This window comes from Fusarium vanettenii (assembly GCF_000151355.1).
Source record: "Fusarium vanettenii 77-13-4 chromosome 2 genomic scaffold NECHAsca_18_chr2_1_0, whole genome shotgun sequence".
Taxonomy (NCBI): Eukaryota; Fungi; Ascomycota; class Sordariomycetes; order Hypocreales; family Nectriaceae; genus Fusarium; species Fusarium vanettenii.
In genome coordinates, this window is record NW_003315867.1 from 2,084,309 (window position 1) to 2,104,594 (window position 20,286).

Below are 20,286 nucleotides of genomic sequence, written 5' to 3' on the forward strand. Positions count from 1 at the left end.
TGGTGTCACACCTACCCTATTCCATCTTGGCGTACGATATTAAACAGCTTCTCGTGAAACACATTACTCCCAAAACGGCTTCAGCTTGGGTATAAGCGAAGAATATGCCATTCTACCTTGGCCGTGGGCTATCAATTCAGTCCTGGAGCGGTCCACTCCCAATTCCCAACCGATCAAACCCTCCATAGGCCCAGGGCCCTGCCCAGGGCCGTAAACCCTTTCGTACTCGTCAAGTGAAGGAATCTGAGGATACTGGTGCGCGTTACAAAAAAGAGGCCATGCACGCTGACGGTTAAGACGAAGGTAGTCGTTGCAGTACCATGAGGTAAGTGCCCTGCGGTCGCGGGTGGTGATGGGAAGGTTGACGTTGGTCTTGTCGACGAGAGGGGGTCTCTGACGTATATCCATACTGAACTTGAAAGTAAACCTGAAAAACTCGTGGCTACTGGATGTAAGAGTCGTGGTGAGAAGATCAAAGCCGACTGTCGCCATCAGAGACACTGGAACATCGCTCCAGCTAGGACCACCAAGATAGTGGAGGCCCTCAGGTTCGTTGCTGGGACTGCGGTCGGGGAAATTTCCTACTCCCCCCTTCAGGGGCGCATTCTCGTAATCTGGATGCTCTCCAGGGACAGGAATGGGAGCCCCTACCTGATGCGCAATGAGAGCGCCATACATGGCGAGGACGTATTCGCGAACACATGGGAGCAATTGGAGCTCGATTTCTCCCGGCAGTCTTCTCTCGTACATGTATAGGATGTACCAGTTCCAGTAGAGAAAGGGGTCACTCTGATCAAGTAGAAACCCGTCAAACGGATCTCTCCCAGTCCGATGACTCTCCCCTTGGGTGTCCGTCTTGCCAGCGACCGGACCATAAGTCTTGCATAGAAGTTCGTATCTGAGGAACGCCTGAAGTATTTTCCGGCGATCAACACGTCCAAGAGAAGTCGTGTCAAATTGGTTAACATATTGTTGCAGCCATATTTGAGCTGGATGGCAAGAGAAGTGAGCGTGAGACCATGATGGGAGTCGACGGTAGGCTCGTGGAAGATAATGACTGGTCGCTTTGGAGAGATAATCTCCAATGTAGAGCCACATCTGACGACACAAAGCGTGCAAGTCGAGCATTGTAGGAATATCGCGTGTGCTGGGATCAAAAGGATCCGAAAATTCTTTATCGCCCCATTTGCGAAGGTGGCCATGAATGGCAGCTAGTCTTTGTTGTGCATCGACATTAGCCGCTGTAGCATCTGGCCTTGGGAATTTTAGAATGGCCAAGGCGTCTTGCAAGACGTCTCCAATGAGATCGCCATCTCTGAGCACGTAATGGCGTACAATTTCCCCCCTGGACACCTGAAGTTGCTGGAGAAGAGCTGGGGATGCCTGGGCAGCTATCACAACTTCTGCAAGGCTGTCCAGCGAGACGAGGAGCATGAAGCGAAGATCTTGGTGTAACTTTTCGAATGGATCCATTTTGACTTGTAGCAATGGTATTGTGAGAGAGGCGGGGGATGGGCTCTGCGATTGTGAGGGATGCGGGAGAAGAGTGTGACTGATGCTTGAGCATTGGGAGTTAATTATCAACCTTGAACAGCCTGGGAAGCCGCAATCCAACCAACATACACCTCGAGCACTAGCATTAAAACTTTATGGCCTAGCAACCCATTTAACAAGGGACATAGCCATGTTGTCATGTCGACCGTTATGGCCTTGCTAACTCTCACTACAAGAATGATGGAAGTCACAATACACAAAGCGTAAATGCTTCAGCAGATAAGTAGCTAAAGCTTCTGATGTACTTTCAGAGGGCGGATGCCTGCATACAGACTTGATGGATATTTGATATCCATAGGTACATCAACAAACGAAATACTGGTGCCACGATAAGAAGGGGGGATGAATCATCTTAGAGGGGACTTGGTAAAATCTCTACTCTTCTTTATGCCCCTTTTAGTCCAGCTTAAGGTTAAAGTCTCATCATAATGGTACTATCTACAGAAGAGGATTTGCTAAGGGTAGTCTGATTTGTCTGTCACTCAGTGAGGTTAATTTGCTAGAACCCGCCCCATGTGTCTTGACAGGCACCGATTACGTTGACTTCCCATCTTCATCCACACTCGTCCACAGCAAACTCAGTCTTGCCTCACTGAATGAGACATGAGGACACTCAATCGGTAGCCTTCACACACAGATTTCTCGATTTCGACATCGAGGAGTTTGACCGGTCCTTTGAGTGCCCGAATTTCGAAAGTGAGAGCCTGCCCAGCTCGACAGTCGGATCATTTTGGGCCAATTCCCGCAAGCAGGTCCGGATACAGGAAGACGACAACAATATTTCCCTAGTCGCCAACCACTTAAGTCTGGCTGGTCACCTTTCCTAGGAGTCTCTGACCAAGACCTTGTAAGGAGAACAGCTCGGAAGACGCCACTTTGAGGACCTGATGAGTTGGCTGTCTGCACAAGCAAAGCACGTCTGACCGCGTCGGGTCGGAGTCAGGTGACCTCAGGCATAAAGGCACAGACAAACAAGACTGGCGATAACCTCAATCCGACTCACATCACTCACATGGCTCCCCAGGAACCTTTGACTCCGACTTGATATTCAGCTATCCAAGGTCAACTCGACGCACCAATCATCTTTCACAGCGATGGCTTGCTGATGATGGCGCCACAAGGTAGCTACCAAATTTGGAAGGCGGTGAAGATGCCCCATCCTCCAAGCTCGATTCTGCCGCGACAGGCGACCTCAGCTCGCGATCGCCTCTCATGCAGATGCAGTGCCGACGATATCCACTTGCGACTTGGACGACTCTGCATTATCTATCAACCCCGCGATCGGCTTCGTCGACCGAGCCAATCTTCCGCGACCAACATGCGAGCAACGGGATCGTACCCCTTCCTGTCGAACCCACCCAAGTAGAAACCGACCACCCGATCCCATGTCCCGAAATGGCAGCACGAGGAATCCGGTCCCGCGCAAGGGACCGCATTGGAGTCATCTTCGACAATTCAGCAGGTCCAGCTTAGACCGCACCCATACCGAGCCCTTGACCTCGCCCACAAGCGTTTCGACCCATTCCACCATCAAGGAAGAGAAGCGCACGAGGCTAGAACGTCGATGCACGGTCACGGTGAATGAGGGGTACGCCAAGGATGAAGTCCTGCTCAACTTCGACCTCGTGGGCGGCGATATCAGACCTGGCACGTTGATGTGCATCTCGACGGTTAAGGATGACACGCGGAAGCCCTCTACTGGGCATGGCTCTAGCAGCAAGCAGAGCCAGGACCAGAATTCCGGCGCCAAAGGAGGATCGACATGCCAGAACGGAGATAGCGCTGGCTTCAAATACGTCTTTGTCGCAAAAGATATGCCCAAAGATATGAAGGCACGGCAGCACGACGTGGAGGTCTATGTCTTGAAGCACATTGCGGATGCGTTTGGGATGAAGAAGGGCTCCCAGGTTCTCCTAACGGTGGTACGAAGCACATCTCCTGATTGACTGCACAGTGCTAACTAGAAGCGAAAGGTTGACGCCAAGAACCCAGCTACCGAGGCTTCTCACGTTGAACTATCGTTCAAGGACCAATACTTGTCGAGATCGGACATTTGGAGAATGACAGTCGGGGAGTTGACGGGGAGAACCGTCTACAAAGGCCAATCCATCTTGTTCATGGGCACTATCAAGGCTCAGATTACCGCTATTTATGTCGACGGTCGGAGAACGCATTCTGCCTTCTTCACTCGTGACACACGGCCAATCTTCCGGAGTGAATCAGCCAGATACGTGCTCTTCATCCAGATGGCCAGGGAAATGTGGGAGTTTGACTCGGAAAGCTCTGGTGCCATCATGTTCAACAAGGTTGTCAACGGCTTTCTACCCGCGCTGTTCAAGAGGTGGGCGATGCTAAAAGCAAAGCATCTGGTCAGCATCGTGCTCTTCGCGCGCGTAGAGTACGATACCGGATTGACGGCCGAGTTCGACAACCTCGAAGGGGATTACTACACGGGCATTCAACCCTCGGGACCCCGTCGGCCGTACAAGGACTTCTATCGCGTGGTTGTGAGCGAGATGAGCAGCGGAGAGTGGACAAAGATTCTGCACCAGTTGAAGATGGAGTTCAACTTTTTCCGTCGAGACATTAGTCTACATCACCACAAGCTCGTCACGCAAGCAGAGACTGAGGGGTCACACACGATCCCGAGAGACACTCCCTCGACAAGAGTCAAGGCAGAGTCGACCTTTTCGATGTATGGCAACCTCTTGGAAGCAATCAACTTGGCCTCATCCCAGTTCGCGCACGACCACATCGACAGAGACCTCACCAGGACAGGCATTTCTATTGTAATCATCAGTCCTGGCCCTGGTGTTTTTGAAGTCGACTATGAAACTCTTCGAAGAACGACTGAGGCATTGGTTGGTAACGGTATCGGTATCGATTTGATCTGTATGCCCAAGATGCCTTTGCACTCGGTACCTCTCTTCAAGTATCGTAACCCGCAGTATTCTGAGGAGCACGGTCATCACCCCCATTCTGGCCTCTCAAGATCGTTTCATAGCCGTGACAGTACGCCAAACCACCCTACGCCCGTCATCGGCAGTTATCAGTCCTTGGCAGAATCCTTCTCCCCTTCTAAGAGCATGAGCCTTTCCCGCCGTCCTGATCCTCTCATGTCCATGGCGACGAGCGATGAATGGTGCTATGCCCTACCTCAATGGCTTCATGTTTCTTTCTGGACCGGAGCGTCTGATGAAGCCTTGTCCTACGAGGGCATCGCTCTATCAGTGTCCAACAAAGTTGAACAAGATGATGAAGACGAGTTCAATATCCGGTGCCGCATGTATGCTTTGCAAATGAGAAGCATCCTCGAGACTAATGAGATCGAGACGACACCTCTACAAGTTGACACTCATTTCCCTGCCAACATCACGGAGCCACCATCAGCGCAAAAGTTCCGCCAGACCGGCATCAACGATACCGTCTACATCCCCAACAAGCGTGCTCCCGAGGCCCTGTTTGACTATGTATACGGCTTCCAACGGTTTGTCCCAGACCGACTGGCAAGGCCTGGTGAGAAGTCTCTGTGGAAGCAGCTTCAAGAATTTGATGATTACAGAGCCAAGATCTCGAGCAGCCGAAGGCACCATCATTCGTCACGACACGCCAAAGACTTGGAGGAGATAACACGGAGGCAGCTGGCCGAGGACTCGGGGCTCTATGGGACCTCCTTACCTGAGAAGAAACCAGCCATACTAGGTTCCTCAACAAGAAAGCTGTCGATGAATATGATGGACGCCGACAAACCATCTCCTGCAGCCATCAAGAAAGCCGAGTCAACCCCCAAAGCTTCCAAGCCAACAACGGTGGCGAAGCAACCAAAGTTGATGCGGCAGATCAGCCTTGGTCAACGGGGATTTGGTATCGCTGCCCCCAAAGCTGTGATTGCAGAGATCAAAGCTGAAACTGTCAATGCCTCTGGTACCTCATCCGCAGAGACGAGGCAGCCATCAACACCTCGTATGCGCCCAGAGCTGCGTCCCAGCTCGCCTCAGACTATCACAAGCCAGTCTTCGACATTGTCTACACAAAAGTATCGGCTGGATACACCTGATACCATCATTGAGGGAGTGCCAATGACGCCGAGTATTCCTATTCTTAAGAGGAACAACTCTGGTATCCTCGACACTGCTGCAACACAACTGAGGACTGCCTCCTCCATGATGATCTCCTCACCTTTCAACAACCGGCACCAGAAGCGGGAAGATGATCGCGATCTGAGGTTTTCAGACGCCCTTCGAGCGGATGATGCTCAGAAGGTCTATACCAACAAGCTGCGCGCTGGTGCTGTCTTGGATCTGCCGACTACTCTGTCTCCTACCACGGCCATCACCCCTTGGTTAACGCTGTTGAACCCATCCAACCCAGACAGTCTCCTGATTGACGATAGCATCTTGTACAGCAGATGGCAGCACGTGTATCCTCAGATCAGCCAGATGAAGGTCCAGAAATGGAAGGCCCTCTGCTGTCCTGCCTCTGTGCCGTTGACGACTGAATACTTTCCCTCAAAGGCTCAGTTTGACACGGAGTATCATCGACATCCGTACACTCTCGACCAAAATGCAGATGATGACCTGGCTGAGGAGCCCAAGACGCGTCAGGAGTTTATCCAGGAGCTCATTAGTCTGCGATTCACTCAAGGCTTTCAGATCGTGGTTGGCCCAGCAGTTGCACGGGCTTTCGGACAGAACCTCATCAAGATTGGCGACATCTTCTCACGGGATCAGCGCCTAGAGGATGGCACCAGCATCTTCATGTCGGTTGGCAACACCATTCACCAACTCTCATGCGTGAATGGCACAGAGGTGGAGGTCAACATATTTATGCGGAAGCCAATAGACACATCCATCACCTGTCAGGGCTTCTCGCCAATCTACAAGCCCGCCATCCGAACTCTGCTGGACGATTCCTACGAAGCACGAGAGATTGACATTCTCACGCCCCGGCCAGAGCGCAACTGGAACATGATTGATTCGTACATTGCTGGCCATCATGATGAGATGATGGATAGCTTGCGCTTCTGGCGTGCAAGGTTCGTCCTCATTCCTGTGTCGCGCAAGGACGTCCCATTGCCCAAGACACAAGGAGGAGACAATGCCGAGGAGGTCCGTATCGAGGGAATCAAGCGTCTCGCACAGTCTTGGCAGAAGTATCGTTACATTCCTCCATCAGAGCGGCGGTATCATTCACTTGGTCATCGTCGTAAGCGGGACCCCAATCCCCTGGACATTGTCTACAAGACTGAAGATCCCTCGGTTGTCATTGCCGCTGAGCTCGAGACTCTTCCTATCCTTGAAGGTCTCGACGGCATCGGCCGCAAGGGGCAGCTTGTATCGAGCAAAGAGCGTTTTAAGAAGTCCAACTTGAACTTGTCTGCGCTTGCGGAGGCCATGCAGCAGCCGGTCGAGAATGGAGGCGTCAGGTTGCAGAATCGAAGGTGGCATCTCCGTCTTCACTATGCCTGCTTCATCGGCTCCGACATGGTGACGTGGCTACTCGACAACTTTGAGGATCTTGAGACTCGAGAAGATGCCGAGGCTCTGGGCAACGCCCTGATGGTGACGGACGAGGCCAAGGCTGGCACACCGAAGAGCGAGAAGGACAAGGGCATCTTCGTCCACGTCGAGAAGAGACACCAGTTCCGTGATGGCAACTACTTTTACCAGATCGCCAGCGAGTTTGCCAAGGCCCATACGGGATGGTTCAACACGAGAAGGGCTGGAGTTCCTCCCACGCCGATCCTTGAGCCTACGAACCGAGATTCACCTCGGGCTTTGATGTCGGCTCGTCCAACCTCACTTCACGAAGAGGGCTCCCCTGCGTCAACATCAACCACGCCAACTCTGCCTCTGTCTCACAACGGAAAACGGCCTAAAGTGGTGCTGAGCAAGGTCATCAAGTACGACGTGGATCATCGCAAGCGATCATTCAGACCTGAGAGGATCGACCTGCACTATGACCGTCTTCACAACCCAGACAGTTGCTACCACATCCGGATAGACTGGATGAATGTGACTACAAAGCTAGTTGAAGACGCAGTCGAGAGTTGGGCTCGAGAGGCTAGTCAATACGGCCTACGTCTTGTCGAGGTGCCCATCAAGGAGGCATGCACCATCACGGAAACTAATCCTTTCCGGAGACCCTTCCGTCTCAAGCTGGCAGCGCATCCTCCTGACCAGAAGCCCGAGACGTACTTTGACCCCAACTCTCTGGGCCCGACAACCTCTCCGACTAGGCACTTTTACCAGACAGCCATCCTCAAGAAGTTTGACTTTGTCCTCGACATGGAGGCGGGATCCAACTTCCCCGGCAACGTCGATGTGAGCTACTCTTGGGGCAAGCCCGATTTCAAGTACAGTCAGTACATCCACCGGAGCGGCACACTCCTGGCTGAGATCACCGATGAGGGTGACTTGCTATTCTTGGCGAATCGTCTATACAGCAACCGACCTGCGAACCCGCGAGACAAGGAGATTCGGGCCGCTGACCCCCTGGTTGAACGTGGAGGAGGCCGCATGTCGGCATTTGGCCCTTACAGCGCCTACGGTATCCCTGAGTCGACAACCATGGCCTCGCCCCTGCTCAAGCCGACTCACTACTACCACTCTCCGGCGCTCAAGCCCGTGGACCAGCCGGCCAAGGCGGTCCCGGTCTCGTCCCCGGATCCGGAGCTCATCAAGATTGAGATCGAGGAGTTTTGTCACGACGTCGTCGCCCTTGAGGCATTTTACCGTGAGGCTATGGAGAAGAACCAAGCAGTCCAGGGCACACCCGCCACTGCTGCCGTGCCCACCGTGCTCGAAGCTGTGCCTGAAGCCAGCATCCCGACCCTTGGCCTGCCGCCCGGTGTGCTCGGAGGCAATGATGGCGCACCCACCAAGCGGCTCAACAGTCCCATGTCCTTTTTGCGAAGGAGCAGCGTGCAGTATGACGGCGGCTCGAGCCTAAGCGGGCGATAAGCCTGCTCGGCAGGATATAATCATGAAAAATTAGCGACGTTTGTATGTCAGTTGGACCTTGCGATAATGTTTATGAGTGGCTTGGCTTGAGAGGGCAGGGTCCTTTGCTTTCCATGTAGATGAAGCCGTCATGTAGATATCAGCATGAACTTTTTGTCTAGGTAGTGTACTCAGGATACATAGAATCTTCATTCTTGTCACTTGGTGTCAATGGTCTCGAAGCATGCGTAAACCAAGTTGATGTAATTTATTGAACCTTCCAACTCCGATTCCCAGACTCTTGATATACTATATATACAAATGACGCCGTGTAAGGACTGCTCCAAATTCTTACTAAAAGAGACTATTCTGAACGTATATGTTGATGAACTTGGTTAATGCCAAGGGGTATGTATGTGTATGTGCATGTTTATCGGCTCTTCGAGAAGGTGTAATAAAATGCAAGAGCTCTATTCATCAGAGTGGGTGGGATACCCTAGATTCTTGTCAGTAATCGGGACAACTCAAACTTGATGGGTTAAGACTTACACCATGAACAAGTTGCGATAATGGCGTAAAGGCAGATCAACAACCAACCCTCTAACCAATGACTCTTGCCATCGGCAATGAGATAGTTGGTGAGTAGCACAGCCACAAACATGACAGCGACCTGGAACAGGTCAAAGCTGAGGTTCATGCTCTCCTCACCCATGCCCCATCCAATGATGACCAACAGTGGGATCAGGAACAGGGCAACTTGCATGCTCGAACCAACAGCAACACCAATAGCCAAGTCCATCTTGTCCTTGATGGCCACCGTCACGGCCGTGGCGTGCTCGGCAGCGTTTCCAACAATGGGAAGAAGGATCAGACCGACAAACTCCTCCGAGACACCGCCATCCTTTGTCACGGCGTCGATCGAGTCCACCATGAATTCAGCGCACAGGGCGATCAGGACGGTAGCAAAGGTAAGCGTACCCACAGCGACCCAGAAGTGCAATTGCGGCTCCTCTTCCTCGTCTTCCTCCTCCAGTCTCTCAGGATTCATGATCATCTCGGTCAGGCGCTCATTCTCATCGCGACCAGCCATGCCGCCACCGACCAAGGCGCCGGGGACCATAAGCCCCTGACGGATACCGCTTGAGGCAGGACCGCTGCGAGACCAGGGCTTCGCAGCAACCTTTTGGCTCTCCTCAGCAAAAACACTCTGGTGCGTCTTGAGCTGGAAGATGAGATAGGCGCCGTAGACAATAAGCAGAATGACGGCAGTGCCGCGGGAGAGATCAGCAACGGCCTTCACGGGGGTCTCGCTGGCCCAGTCAAAGACGGTAGGGACAATGACAGACGCGACAGCGAGGGCAAGCAGCGAAGCCGCTGTCTGGGCCACCGTCACGTTGAAGTATTGCTGTTGTCTTCTCAAACCACCAAAGAAGAAGCAGAAGCCCATGACAAGCAGCAGGTTCGAGAGGATGGAGCCGACGAGCGAGGTTTGGACAATGATGACCTTTCCATCCACAAGCGCGAGGATAGCAACGATGAGCTCGACGGCGTTGCCAAATGTGGCATTGATCAGACCACCCAGAACCTCACCGGTTCGCAGAGCAATCTCTTCGGTAGCGAAGCTGAGGATAGCGGCAAGGGGGACAATAGCGATAAAGTTGACGACGAAGACGGCGATGCGGTTGACGCTGTGGATGTAGTTGAGGGCGATACCGACGGGGGCAGCGACGAGGAGGATGTTGATCCATGAGTTGAGAAAGGTTCGCTGGAGCTGGTTCGCGACGGTAAAGGGCTCCTTAGGTTGGACATTGCGAAAGAGCTTGGTAGACTCTTGCTTCTGGAGCTTCTTTTTCCTCTCCTGGTAGTCAGCATTGTTGTTGGCGTTGTCGTCAATGACCCCCCGAGAGTCTTCGGGCTTTCTGTTTCGCAGGCTGCCGTCCCCTACAAGGGAGCGCTGAGAGACGGGAATGTCATCAACAGGAGAGCCTCCGCTTAGCCTCTCCCTGTCAGCCTCGTCTCCTTCTCTGCTCCTCTTCGTCTCGGCCATGGTCTCTGCTGTAGACCATTCCCTCGCAGGCCCGCTGCGTCCAGGCTCTGTACTGGCGTGCGCCAGCTTCTCTCCTAGATTGTCATTGTTTTGTTGTTGTTCGAGACGGCCGGCGTCCGAGAGAGCGCGTTCTCGACGATCCCAGGCGACGTGACGGAAAGGATTCCAAGATTGGTCGGTGCTGCTACGGCTGAGCGTGTGCGCCTGGCGCTTAATGTTGAAGTGATTGACTGTGACCATTGACGCGAAGGGCGAGAGATTAGTTAAAGAAACAAACGGTAGGTGGTGAATGGGTGACGAAGAAGGAGGGAAGAAGAGAAGGAGCGAGTGGGTGTCGATCGAAGAAAGGATGGAAGGTGCAAGTGTAAAAAGGATGAAAGTGCAGTGCTACTGCTACTGCTACTGCTACTGGGAAAACTGGAACCAATGGATTCAGGGTCCTTACATGAAGACATCGCCAAGACTTGTTCAAGTTCTTGGGGATTCTGGCCCGAAAAAAAGAGGATATGTTGCTTTCGGTTCCAATGCCAAGAGTCGAGAAGCCAAGAGCCAAGAACTGGGGCACCCTTTTTGAATTCTTTTCGACGCCTTTCAAGCCAGGTTTTTTGTTGATACAATAGTAGGTACATATAAATGAGGTCACCCACCACCCAACAACCGGGTCCCCTCCCTTCACTTCCCTGGCGAGTGGCTAATTAACACGTCAAGGATGTAACAGGTTGCCTCCCCTTCATTGGATGCCACGAGTCCCCAGAGGCCTCCTCTACCTTGAGCCTTTTGAATCGAGCCTGGTCTGGTCTAGGGGCGCTTCGCGGCTTCTATCGACCACTGCGCCATGGTTCTTTGCTGGAATCACTCGAGAACTGCTGACGACGCGACGGCCATGATGCACTGCCAGCTGGTCTCTCGCTCTCGCTGCAGTAGGTAAGCGAAGCGAGAGCGCCTAGGGGAAAGCCCATCATCGTCTCAACTAAAGCCCATCAAGTGATTTGCAGTCGTTGCTGGGGCCCTGACTCTTGACATGCCTGATCCCTGCAAGTGTGGATGCCAAGACGGCCAAGAAATGCCGAGAGATCTGATGCTCATTTCTTGGCGATCTCCTTTGGGCTCTAGAACGTCACTTTTATGCATTTTATCCATCTTATCCTGCTTATGCCCATCCAACGCCCGTGTCTTATTCCCATGTCCAACCTCGTCTCCCCCCTTCCCCGTCTTCTCCAAGACTCCAACAAAGAAATCATGACCTCACGCTGAATTCAAGCTTCACTCAGTCTAAACCGTCTTTGGTCGTGTACCTCTTAAGCTTAACTAAATACATGGTACACACTTTTCATCGCTTCCCGTTAACTTGGCCTCAAAAAGGTGAGCTACATGATCCGTGGATATGAGCTCAGGTATCATCAAATCGCAAATCCCTGTTGAGCTCCGAAAACGCCCATTCTCCCTTGACTCGACTTGACTGCTTGATTCCAGTTCAAGATCCATCCCTCCAGACCCCCCAATGGTGTATTTCCGACCTCGTCATCCCACCAAAGCCACAGTGCCGTCCATGCTTGCTAAATTCTCTCGCCTGCTGCAGAGTCAGTCCAGGCCGCTGTAAAAACGCCTCTCCATCACATCTCCGTCCGATGCACCGCTCAAAAAATCAGCCCAAATAATGCCATGCCCTAGTATCCCATGCCGAATGCCTTGCGCCTCGTTCTTTAAAACCAGTCCCCGTCAAGGTCCGCCTCAGCATCGTGCTCGACGCTCTCCCGGTTCTTGCGAGGTCGGCCCCGTTTTCGAGGCTGTGAGTCCGACCGCGCCCGTTTCTTGCGTCCTCCTGGTGTCGACCCGCCCTTCCGCTTACGTCCTCTCTCCGCCATTACATCGCCCTCCTCGTCCTCGTCCGCGCTGGGAGTCGCCGGCTCCAGGTCCATCTCGCCAGCGTCTTCTACCACTTTGAGGTCTTTGTCAACGTTAAGGAGCTCCACAAACGCCGAGCATGCTTTGATCATGTGCTCTTGGTCCTGGAGGCCTTTCATCAGAGACTCGATCTCGTCCCAGACCTTGTCTCCATGCACACCTTGCACCTTGACTGGAGACTTGTTCAGATCTTTAGCCAGTGCCTTGACCTTGGTGTCCTGTCGCTTGAGACCCATGCCGAAAAGACGACGAATAAATGTCCGCACCTCCCACATGGACAACAGGATAATTGCCGCCGTTGAAAGCTGTCGAAGACGGGCTGGCTCGACTGTTAACGCAAATGCTGGCGCCGGTGCAACCGATGGGTGGCCGTCAACAGGTGCCGATACCGAAATGGAATCTGCTGTATGAAACCCAGGCGGTCCATCTGGAGCCGCCACCGGCTGGTCGATATCCATCCGGACGTTGAACACTTCCGACTCGATGGCTTGAGCCACTGGGGAACCCGTGCTGGTCAGGATCTTCTCCATCGCGTTAACCGTAGTCTGCAGCTCTCCCACCGTTTGGTACTCAAAGTATGCCAGATTCTCAATGATGAACCGTGCATAGACCATCTGCGTTGGGATGTCGCCTGACATGTCCAGTTTGGCCAATTCAAAGTCCACCTGTCCGCAGAGCTTGTCCAAGAAGCGCTGGCGGTTCTTCATCTTGCTTATCTTGAGCGTTTCCATCAAGTAGTGCAACTTGGACTGGAATGGATTCGTGGTAGCCCCATGCGGCTCTCCAACAACATCTCGCTGGTAAGCAAAGGCGGACTGCACTGCCTTGACATATTCTCGTTCCAGCACCGTCTCGTGTTTCTCGTGCAGAGATCGGTGCTCTTCCCACGCCAACTCGGCAATCTTGCGGTTTGAAGACGTTTCGAGTGTTATCAGAGTCACGCCGGTTTCCTTAGGATGAGTCAAACCCTGTCGGTTGATGCTTCCCAGGACCTCCATGGCGAGAAACGCATGTTCATCCTGGCTTGAGAGCGCAATGCGCGTAATGTCCTTCAAGAATCTCTGCGTTGTAGCACTGGCCACATCATCATAGCTGGTTCCTCCCATGACTGTCAACTCCTTCTTCTTGCCTGACGGGGCTTGTCCTGCCGTCTCGGACCGCTTCTCCTCGATAATGAGGAATTCTCTGAATGATCTCAGGATCGCATTCTCAAGGCTGGGTACCTGTTCGTCAAAGACCTGCTGGAACGCCGTATAGACCTTGGGGATGACATAGTTGCGGGGCCAGGACTGACAAGCCAGCCCGATGGCGTCGAGGGCTGGTCTGCGGCTGTCCAGAGGCTGCGAAGGGGCGGTGAACGGCGCCAATGTGTCGATAGCCAGTCTTGCGACTGAACCCCCCGGCCATTTCGGGAATTTCTTCTTGAACGGTCCCGGGCAGTTGTCCAGGTCACAGTGCTTTGCAATCATGCCGATGACGAGGCAGTAGGCGCCGAGATATAGGCTGGTTTTTTCATCCAACTTGCCCATGCTGCGCAGACGCTGCAGTCCCGCAAGACTAGATGCCATGGCATTTGCCAAGGGCTCGAACACATTGAGCAACTCGCAGACGACCAAGGTGCAAGCAATTAGATCATCCAGGGGTGCCCGCAAGTTGAGTTTGCCGACCGCACCCAGTAGCAACTTTCGAACTTCCAGGAGAAAGTCGGAATGGACAGTCGAGAGTGTGGGAAGAACTCGCCGATAGATAACTGTAACACTTCGGAAAGCGGTCAACTCCTCGGGCTTGGTGAAGCTTGCCAGATGTGGCTTCAGGAGGCGGATTTGTTCAAAGTTGAAGAGCTTAGGGTCCGCATTAGCAAAGATCGTAAGCACGTTCAGCGCATCACGTCCAGAGGGGACGGTGGAATCGTCCGAGTCGAGGTTGTCGATGAGTCCGAACATGTTGGCCACGAGCTTGGAGCAGACAGAGAATGGTCCCTGTAGAGATTTGTCCTTTGGTCTGAGAATGGATCTAAAGACCTTGTCGAGTGTCTCGGACAGCATTCCCGAGTTGACTGTCTGTATCACGAGGGACACGTGCTCGGTGAGCGAGGTCTGGTAGACAGCGGTCCCATCGTCTCGATAAAAGGGGGCAAACCAAACCTCTTCGATAACTTGACGGGCAAGATCGCACACGCTTTCATCAGGATCGTGCACTCGGCGGAGCAGGCCGTTTGCAATGAGGCTTCGCAGAGCCTTGCTGTGATTGCGAAGGTAGATGTCACGGGCAAGCTTCATGGCGCGCTTCCTCACACCGACACCAGAGTCTTGAAAGCGGTTGACAACTACCTCTGTCAGTGCGTCTTCAAGGGCAGGTCGCATAGTCATGCAGTTGCCAAGTAAACCGAGGGCAGAATCTCGAACTTGTGTTGACGTGTCGCCAGCACACTCCAGGATCTTGTTGAGGACATTTGAATTGACGTCCAGGATGGACGGATCTGTCTCGAGCACCTGGTTGACACTCTTCAAACTCTTGCTCCGCACTGTGGCTTGATCGGTTCCCATTGAACGGAGTAGAATGTTGAGGATCTTGTCATAGGCCTCGCAGAATGGTGATCGTAGCAAAATGATTGAGTAGGCAAGCTTGGCTTGGTTCGCTGAGACAGACTTGAAGGTGTACTCGTTGACAAGCCAGCGACGATCTTCGATCATCATTCTCAGTCGGTATCCCAGGCGCCCAAGCTCCTCGTCTCGCTCATCGTCGCCCTCTTGGTATGAGTCGTAGCCATTGTGAACCTGGGATGCCCAACCTGTGACCAAAAACGAGATGGCACTCAGCAGGTGAGGGTCGTCATGACACCGACCCTGAAGGAATTCGAGGGTTGCTCGGTAGGGACCGGCCCAAGCGACAATTTGCTCCACCCGGGTCCTCTGCTCCCTGGCTTGAGTAGCAAGATCTGCAAGGTAGCGAGAGAGGTCATCCGCGTCATTGCCTTCGGAAGAGCTTTCCAATCTCTTGACGTGAGATCTAAGGCGAGAGATTGCAGCACTGCAGCCACCCAACAACTCCAAAGCCATATTCTTTGCTGGGGCTGCCGTTTTTGGGCCTTCAAATTGCTGCACCATCATGAATACCAAAAGACGAAGAAGAAGCTCAGCTGACGGCCAATCAGGCAGGTCGAGGCAGGTGGTGAAGTCCTCGACAAAGAGATCAAGCAAGTTTCGATAGGGGGAATCGCCTGACTTGGTGGAGCTAATGGCACGCGAAACCATAAAGTTGATAACGTAGCTTGCGTTGCGCTGCGCAGTGTCCAGGAGCGGAGCAACCGAAGTCTCGAGATCTTTAATAGAGACCGCATGCTGAACCGCGCCTTGCTCCTCACTTTTAATCGAGGACACGAAGCGTTTGCTTTCAGGGGGAAGATTCTCGTCATCGTCCTCTTCCTCTTCCTGGCCATTGATGTTTCGCATCAACTTGTTGCGATTGCGCTCGCTGCTGTTGTTCACTCGCCCCGAGCTGGCTTGAACCAATCTCATGATCAGAGCCGAGACGGGCTGAATGCTGCCTCCATCGGAAAGCTTGAACTGCCGAGCACTCTGCTTGCCGACTGGCAACTTCTCGAGAGATGTAAGAATCTCGTCAATGATGCCTTGGCGTTGTTGGGGCTTGATCAGAAAGATTTGACAGAGCATGTCCATCGCCACGGAGCGTAGTCCGTCGAATTTCTGAACACCAACAACCGAGTCCTTTTCGAAATAGGCGTTGTCCATAAAGATAAGTCGGGACGCGGTGAACTCGAGCGAATTGATGACGGTGTCTGAAAGCTCAATCTTTGTGACCAGCTCTGCCAGCAAGGCGAAGAGCTTCTGGCAACCCAAGAAGATTGTCAAAATGGGTTTCTTGTTCTTGGAAAAGGCCTTGAAGGCAGTTGCAGCAGAGCCAGATGGACGGAGCTCCACCAACGGCATTACAATGTCTTCTGTGACCTTTCTGAAAATGTCGACACTTCGTTGAATGACAGTCTCTGAGTAGAGTTGCTTGTCGTCTCTGCCTCCCGAGAGGATTCGAAGGCATGTTCGAGCTGACTTCAACATCGTCTCCACGTCCGCAAGCTGTTGCACCCAGGTGTTGACCTCTTCCTCAGACCAACTATCATCAACTCGCATTTCCCAGTCTTCGACCTGCTTCAAGCTCGCTTCACTCAGCTTCATGATCTGCATCAAATGCTCAACCGGAACGCGGTCAAAGCACCTCAAAGAGATGGTCTTTTGAATTGCACCATGCATCTTCTGTTGCGTAGAGGCGGTCATAGCGACCTCTTGATCTTGAGACACCGAGACGATATGATCATAGCCGGGTTCCATCGAAAGCACTCTATGCACCGAGGTGTAGACTGAACGGACAAGCTTGTCAAGCGTGTCCAATGCCGCATCGCTCCGTTGACGCTGGTCAAGACTCTCGCCAATCAGATCTTGGCTGTCCGAGTACTCTTGTTGGTTTCCCTTCCGCACCGATAGATGATGCGGATCGTCCGGTCGCTCCTCCACTTCGAGATACTCATCACGGTTGATATTCGCGACGGGAAGTTCGATACGGAAGGCTGGGTTCTGGCCAGCCTCAGGGGTGGGCTGAAGTGGTTTGGCCAGCAGCTGTGGTTGCGTTTGCATCTGCTGCGGATACTGTTGTGCTTGATGCAGATGTTGCGACTGAACAGGAGCGAGAACCTCTTGCTGGGTGAGGCTGCTGACATCAACGTACGCGGATGGATCGAACTGTCTCTTAGACGGTATGGCAACCTCGATCCTAACGGAGTTGGACCTATGGGCCTGAGAGTTTTGAGCCGGGTGCGAGGATTGGGGAGTAGTCGGCGCGTTAAGTGAGGTATGAGGCAGTTTGGGGGTCGGATGGCCTTTCGGATGTCCGTTCGGTTGCTTCGATTCAGGTACGGTCGACTTTGACGCTTTGTAATAGGATCCTATGCCTACTTTCTCAACGATCGTTTTCGAAATCGGCGACAGGTCATCGATCAGACCCTTGCCAGTTGGCGGAGCTGAGGACGTTCTCGAGACGGCGCAAAACTTGCTACTCATGATCAGCATGGATATCAAAATGCGCGGTAGTAGTTCCCTTACTAGCGAGTTCTCTGGCCTGGCTTGATGTCCTGCAGAACATGGTCGACGACTTGCTTGACGTTTCGTGGCATATGGGGCTGCCCGGCGATTTCTCTGTTCAGGGTGTTGAACTCTTGGGCTTGGAACAAGTCGGATAAGGGCAACGAGACAGAGCCTGAGCCCAGAGTCGGATCGGGTATTATATCTGTATCAGGTGAGAAGGAATTCGTCCAATGATGATGCTGTCGTGGCTAACCGGAAATGAATGGGATAGTCGAGGTCTGTGGTGAATAAGGAAGCGACTCCTGTAGCGTGAACGGGCGCGAGATGGAGGGATTGGGGTTCGTAGTCCCCTGGTGGGCAAACAGCCCATTTTGGGGGCCGCCATGGCTATTTGGCTGCATATTGTTCATCCTCGCACGGCTCGGGAAGGCGAATCATCACATAGTTCGCAGGGAAGAAGCAAACGGATGACGCTGCATCGATAGGTAGGTCGGGGTGAATTGGAGATATGCGCTGCAGGGCGCGTGAAGGTTGAAGCAGCCTTCAGTATTGTTCATTCGAGTGAGGTGCTGCCTCGGGTCGTGGTTTGTACAAATGAATGTCGGTCAAAGCATTGTTGACCCGTTGAATAAAAGTAGCCGGCGAGGTTGAAGCCTGGGAAGCAACAGCCTCGCGAGCTTTCCTTAGATGTTGATTGACAGATAGTGGCCCGTGCGCCAGGCACGGGACCAGTCGGCGTTTGTTCCGTTGCGCGCCATCCGTCGCCTTGTCGTTATCAGTTTTTCCGAGAGACCCTCCCAGCTCCGTTTGAGCCTATGATGGCCAAGCCAATTTTTGTCTCTAAATTTGTCCGCCCTTCTTCGTCCATCTTGCGCTCCCCGAAATCCGTTTGAGCAAACTCGACCCAACAAAGCACAATGGCGGCGATCGGAACCCTTGTCTTCTGTACCGACTGCGGTAATCTCCTGCCCGCGACCAAGGGCACGCAGAGAAACGTGTTGCGCTGCGAGTGCTGCGGTGCCGAGAATAAGGGTAAGTTTGCTTCCCAAGCTGCAGATTGATTGTCTTTTTGGCGGCATTTCTCACGCGTACTCGCAGATACCGGCTCCAAAGTCACTGTCACGCAAACAAAGCCCTCAGATTTCCCATCTTTTCTGAGACAGAAGCTGCAGTCGAGCGTGCAGGCCGTCGAGAAGCACAATCTGCAAACGGAGAGCACAGCGCATGAGAAATGCCCCAAGTGTGGCCGCGAGGAGGTCAAGTACACCACCGTGCAGCTGCGCAGTGCAGATGAAGGTTCCACGGTCATCTACAACTGCGAATGCGGAAACTCGTATGAAGAACCCAAACTTTTTTCTATTGGCTTTATTTTAACAGCGTTTTAGGTGGCATGAAAACAACTAGACACCATACTCGATCGAGCAAATTCATAAATCATGCAGCAGCTCCTCCGACCTCGGGAATCAAAGCATACTCCGTCTCTCCACCCTTTTCGTAATCGGCGATATCGAGCGCGACGATGACACTCTCTCGAACCACCTTTTCCTTGTCGTGGAGGAACCGCCTCAGGGTATCCTCGACGCCCTCCTCGTCACCAAGGCTACCCAGCGCCTCAGCCGCCTCGTGCCGAACCATGCTAGCCTCGTTGACATCGCTCAGCGCAGCAGTGAGGGAGGGGATGGAAGCAGGGTGCGACAGCTGGCCAAAAACAAAGGCAATCTCATGACGGAACAACGCCGACGAATCGGCGAAGCCCTTGGCAAGCTCAAGCACGGCAGGAACTGCTGTAGGCAGATCGGGAGGGGAGGCAAGATCGCGAAGGGCAAACATGGCACGGTATCGGATGAACAGAGGCGCCTTCGTGTCCATGAGCTTTCGGCCGAGCTCCGCGACCTCGGCCTTCTTGTCGGTTTCGGGCATTGGGGGCGCAGGGTCGATAGAAGAAAAGGCACTAGAACAAGATGTCAGTGGGAGGGTAACCTCAGAATTGAATTTACAAACCTTGGGCGCAGCTTCTCCTTTTGTCGTTCCTCCGAGTTCTCCCACTCAACGCGCTCAATGGCGATCTCGCACGTCTCAACAATGCTAATATCCTCCCCCTTGCGGTCGCGGTACTCTCGGAGGATGTCCAGGTTGTCAGCCCAGCCCAGAGCACCCAGGGCCTCGGCAGCCTCATGACGGCACATGGGATCCTCCTTGAGATCGGCGAGAACCTCACGGAGAGGCTTGACGGCAGCAGTGTTGCATGTCTGGCCGAGACAGTAGGCAAGCTCGTGCTTCAGAAGGGCAGATGGTGAGGTGAAACCAGCCGCGATGGCCTCGATAGCGGCAACCTTGACGTCCTCAGGGTTGATCTGGGTCACTGCCACGTGCTTGAGAGAGAAGAGAGCACGGAAACGGATGGGGAGAGGGGTATCCTCAGAGCAGAGGGACTCCCTCAGCTTGAGGACCGTCTCCATGGAGGTGGGCTTCTCGGCGTCGGACGACATTTTTCTTCTTCCTCTTTTTTCAACGAGCGTCTGCGGTGATGGCGATCGCGGCGTCGGTTTAGGCTGCGGCTCTCTTCAGAAATTTGAAATTTCCAGCCGCGGGGCACTCGTCTTATCTTATCTGGCGGGGTGTGTGGGGTGGGGTTTGGCCGTGGACATTGGATGGATGCAACGCGAAAAATCGCTGCGCAAAAAGCAAAGTTTTATCAATCAGGGTCCAATTTCGGGCCTAACGGGGCGCCTAACAAGTCAAT

The 20,286-nt window shown here is 53.2% G+C and overlaps 6 protein-coding genes across 6 annotated transcripts; 2 read left to right on the top strand and 4 right to left on the bottom strand.

Annotated features, from left to right (window-relative positions):
- Window positions 1-63: 63 nt before the first annotated feature.
- On the bottom strand, window positions 64-1,473 carry NECHADRAFT_76459 (uncharacterized protein; the record flags this gene model as incomplete). The annotated part of the gene is made up of 1 exon (XM_003046557.1): window positions 64-1,473. The coding sequence occupies one exon, from the start codon at window positions 1,471-1,473 to the stop codon at window positions 64-66; it is 1,410 nt and encodes a 469-aa protein (XP_003046603.1).
- A 1,466-nt stretch (window positions 1,474-2,939) lies between these two features.
- Window positions 2,940-8,516, top strand: NECHADRAFT_33271 (uncharacterized protein; the record flags this gene model as incomplete). The annotated part of the gene is made up of 2 exons (XM_003045984.1): window positions 2,940-3,476; window positions 3,528-8,516. The coding sequence occupies 2 exons, from the start codon at window positions 2,940-2,942 to the stop codon at window positions 8,514-8,516; spliced, it is 5,526 nt and encodes a 1,841-aa protein (XP_003046030.1).
- A 529-nt stretch (window positions 8,517-9,045) lies between these two features.
- NECHADRAFT_3338 (uncharacterized protein) lies at window positions 9,046-10,302 on the bottom strand (the record flags this gene model as incomplete). The annotated part of the gene is made up of 1 exon (XM_003046558.1): window positions 9,046-10,302. A coding segment is annotated over one exon (1,257 nt), but the record flags the coding sequence as incomplete, so codon positions are not given.
- A 1,943-nt stretch (window positions 10,303-12,245) lies between these two features.
- NECHADRAFT_32977 (uncharacterized protein) lies at window positions 12,246-17,944 on the bottom strand (the record flags this gene model as incomplete). Its single annotated transcript, XM_003046559.1, has 3 exons — window positions 12,246-17,511; window positions 17,562-17,745; window positions 17,797-17,944. 3 exons carry the CDS (start codon window positions 17,942-17,944, stop codon window positions 12,246-12,248), a joined length of 5,598 nt encoding a protein of 1,865 aa, XP_003046605.1.
- Window positions 17,945-18,661: 717 nt separating this feature from the next.
- On the top strand, window positions 18,662-18,928 carry NECHADRAFT_33664 (uncharacterized protein; the record flags this gene model as incomplete). Its single annotated transcript, XM_003045985.1, has 1 exon — window positions 18,662-18,928. A coding segment is annotated over one exon (267 nt), but the record flags the coding sequence as incomplete, so codon positions are not given.
- Window positions 18,929-18,977: 49 nt separating this feature from the next.
- On the bottom strand, window positions 18,978-20,002 carry NECHADRAFT_66463 (uncharacterized protein; the record flags this gene model as incomplete). The annotated part of the gene is made up of 2 exons (XM_003046560.1): window positions 18,978-19,494; window positions 19,545-20,002. 2 exons carry the CDS (start codon window positions 20,000-20,002, stop codon window positions 18,978-18,980), a joined length of 975 nt encoding a protein of 324 aa, XP_003046606.1.
- Window positions 20,003-20,286: the final 284 nt, after the last annotated feature.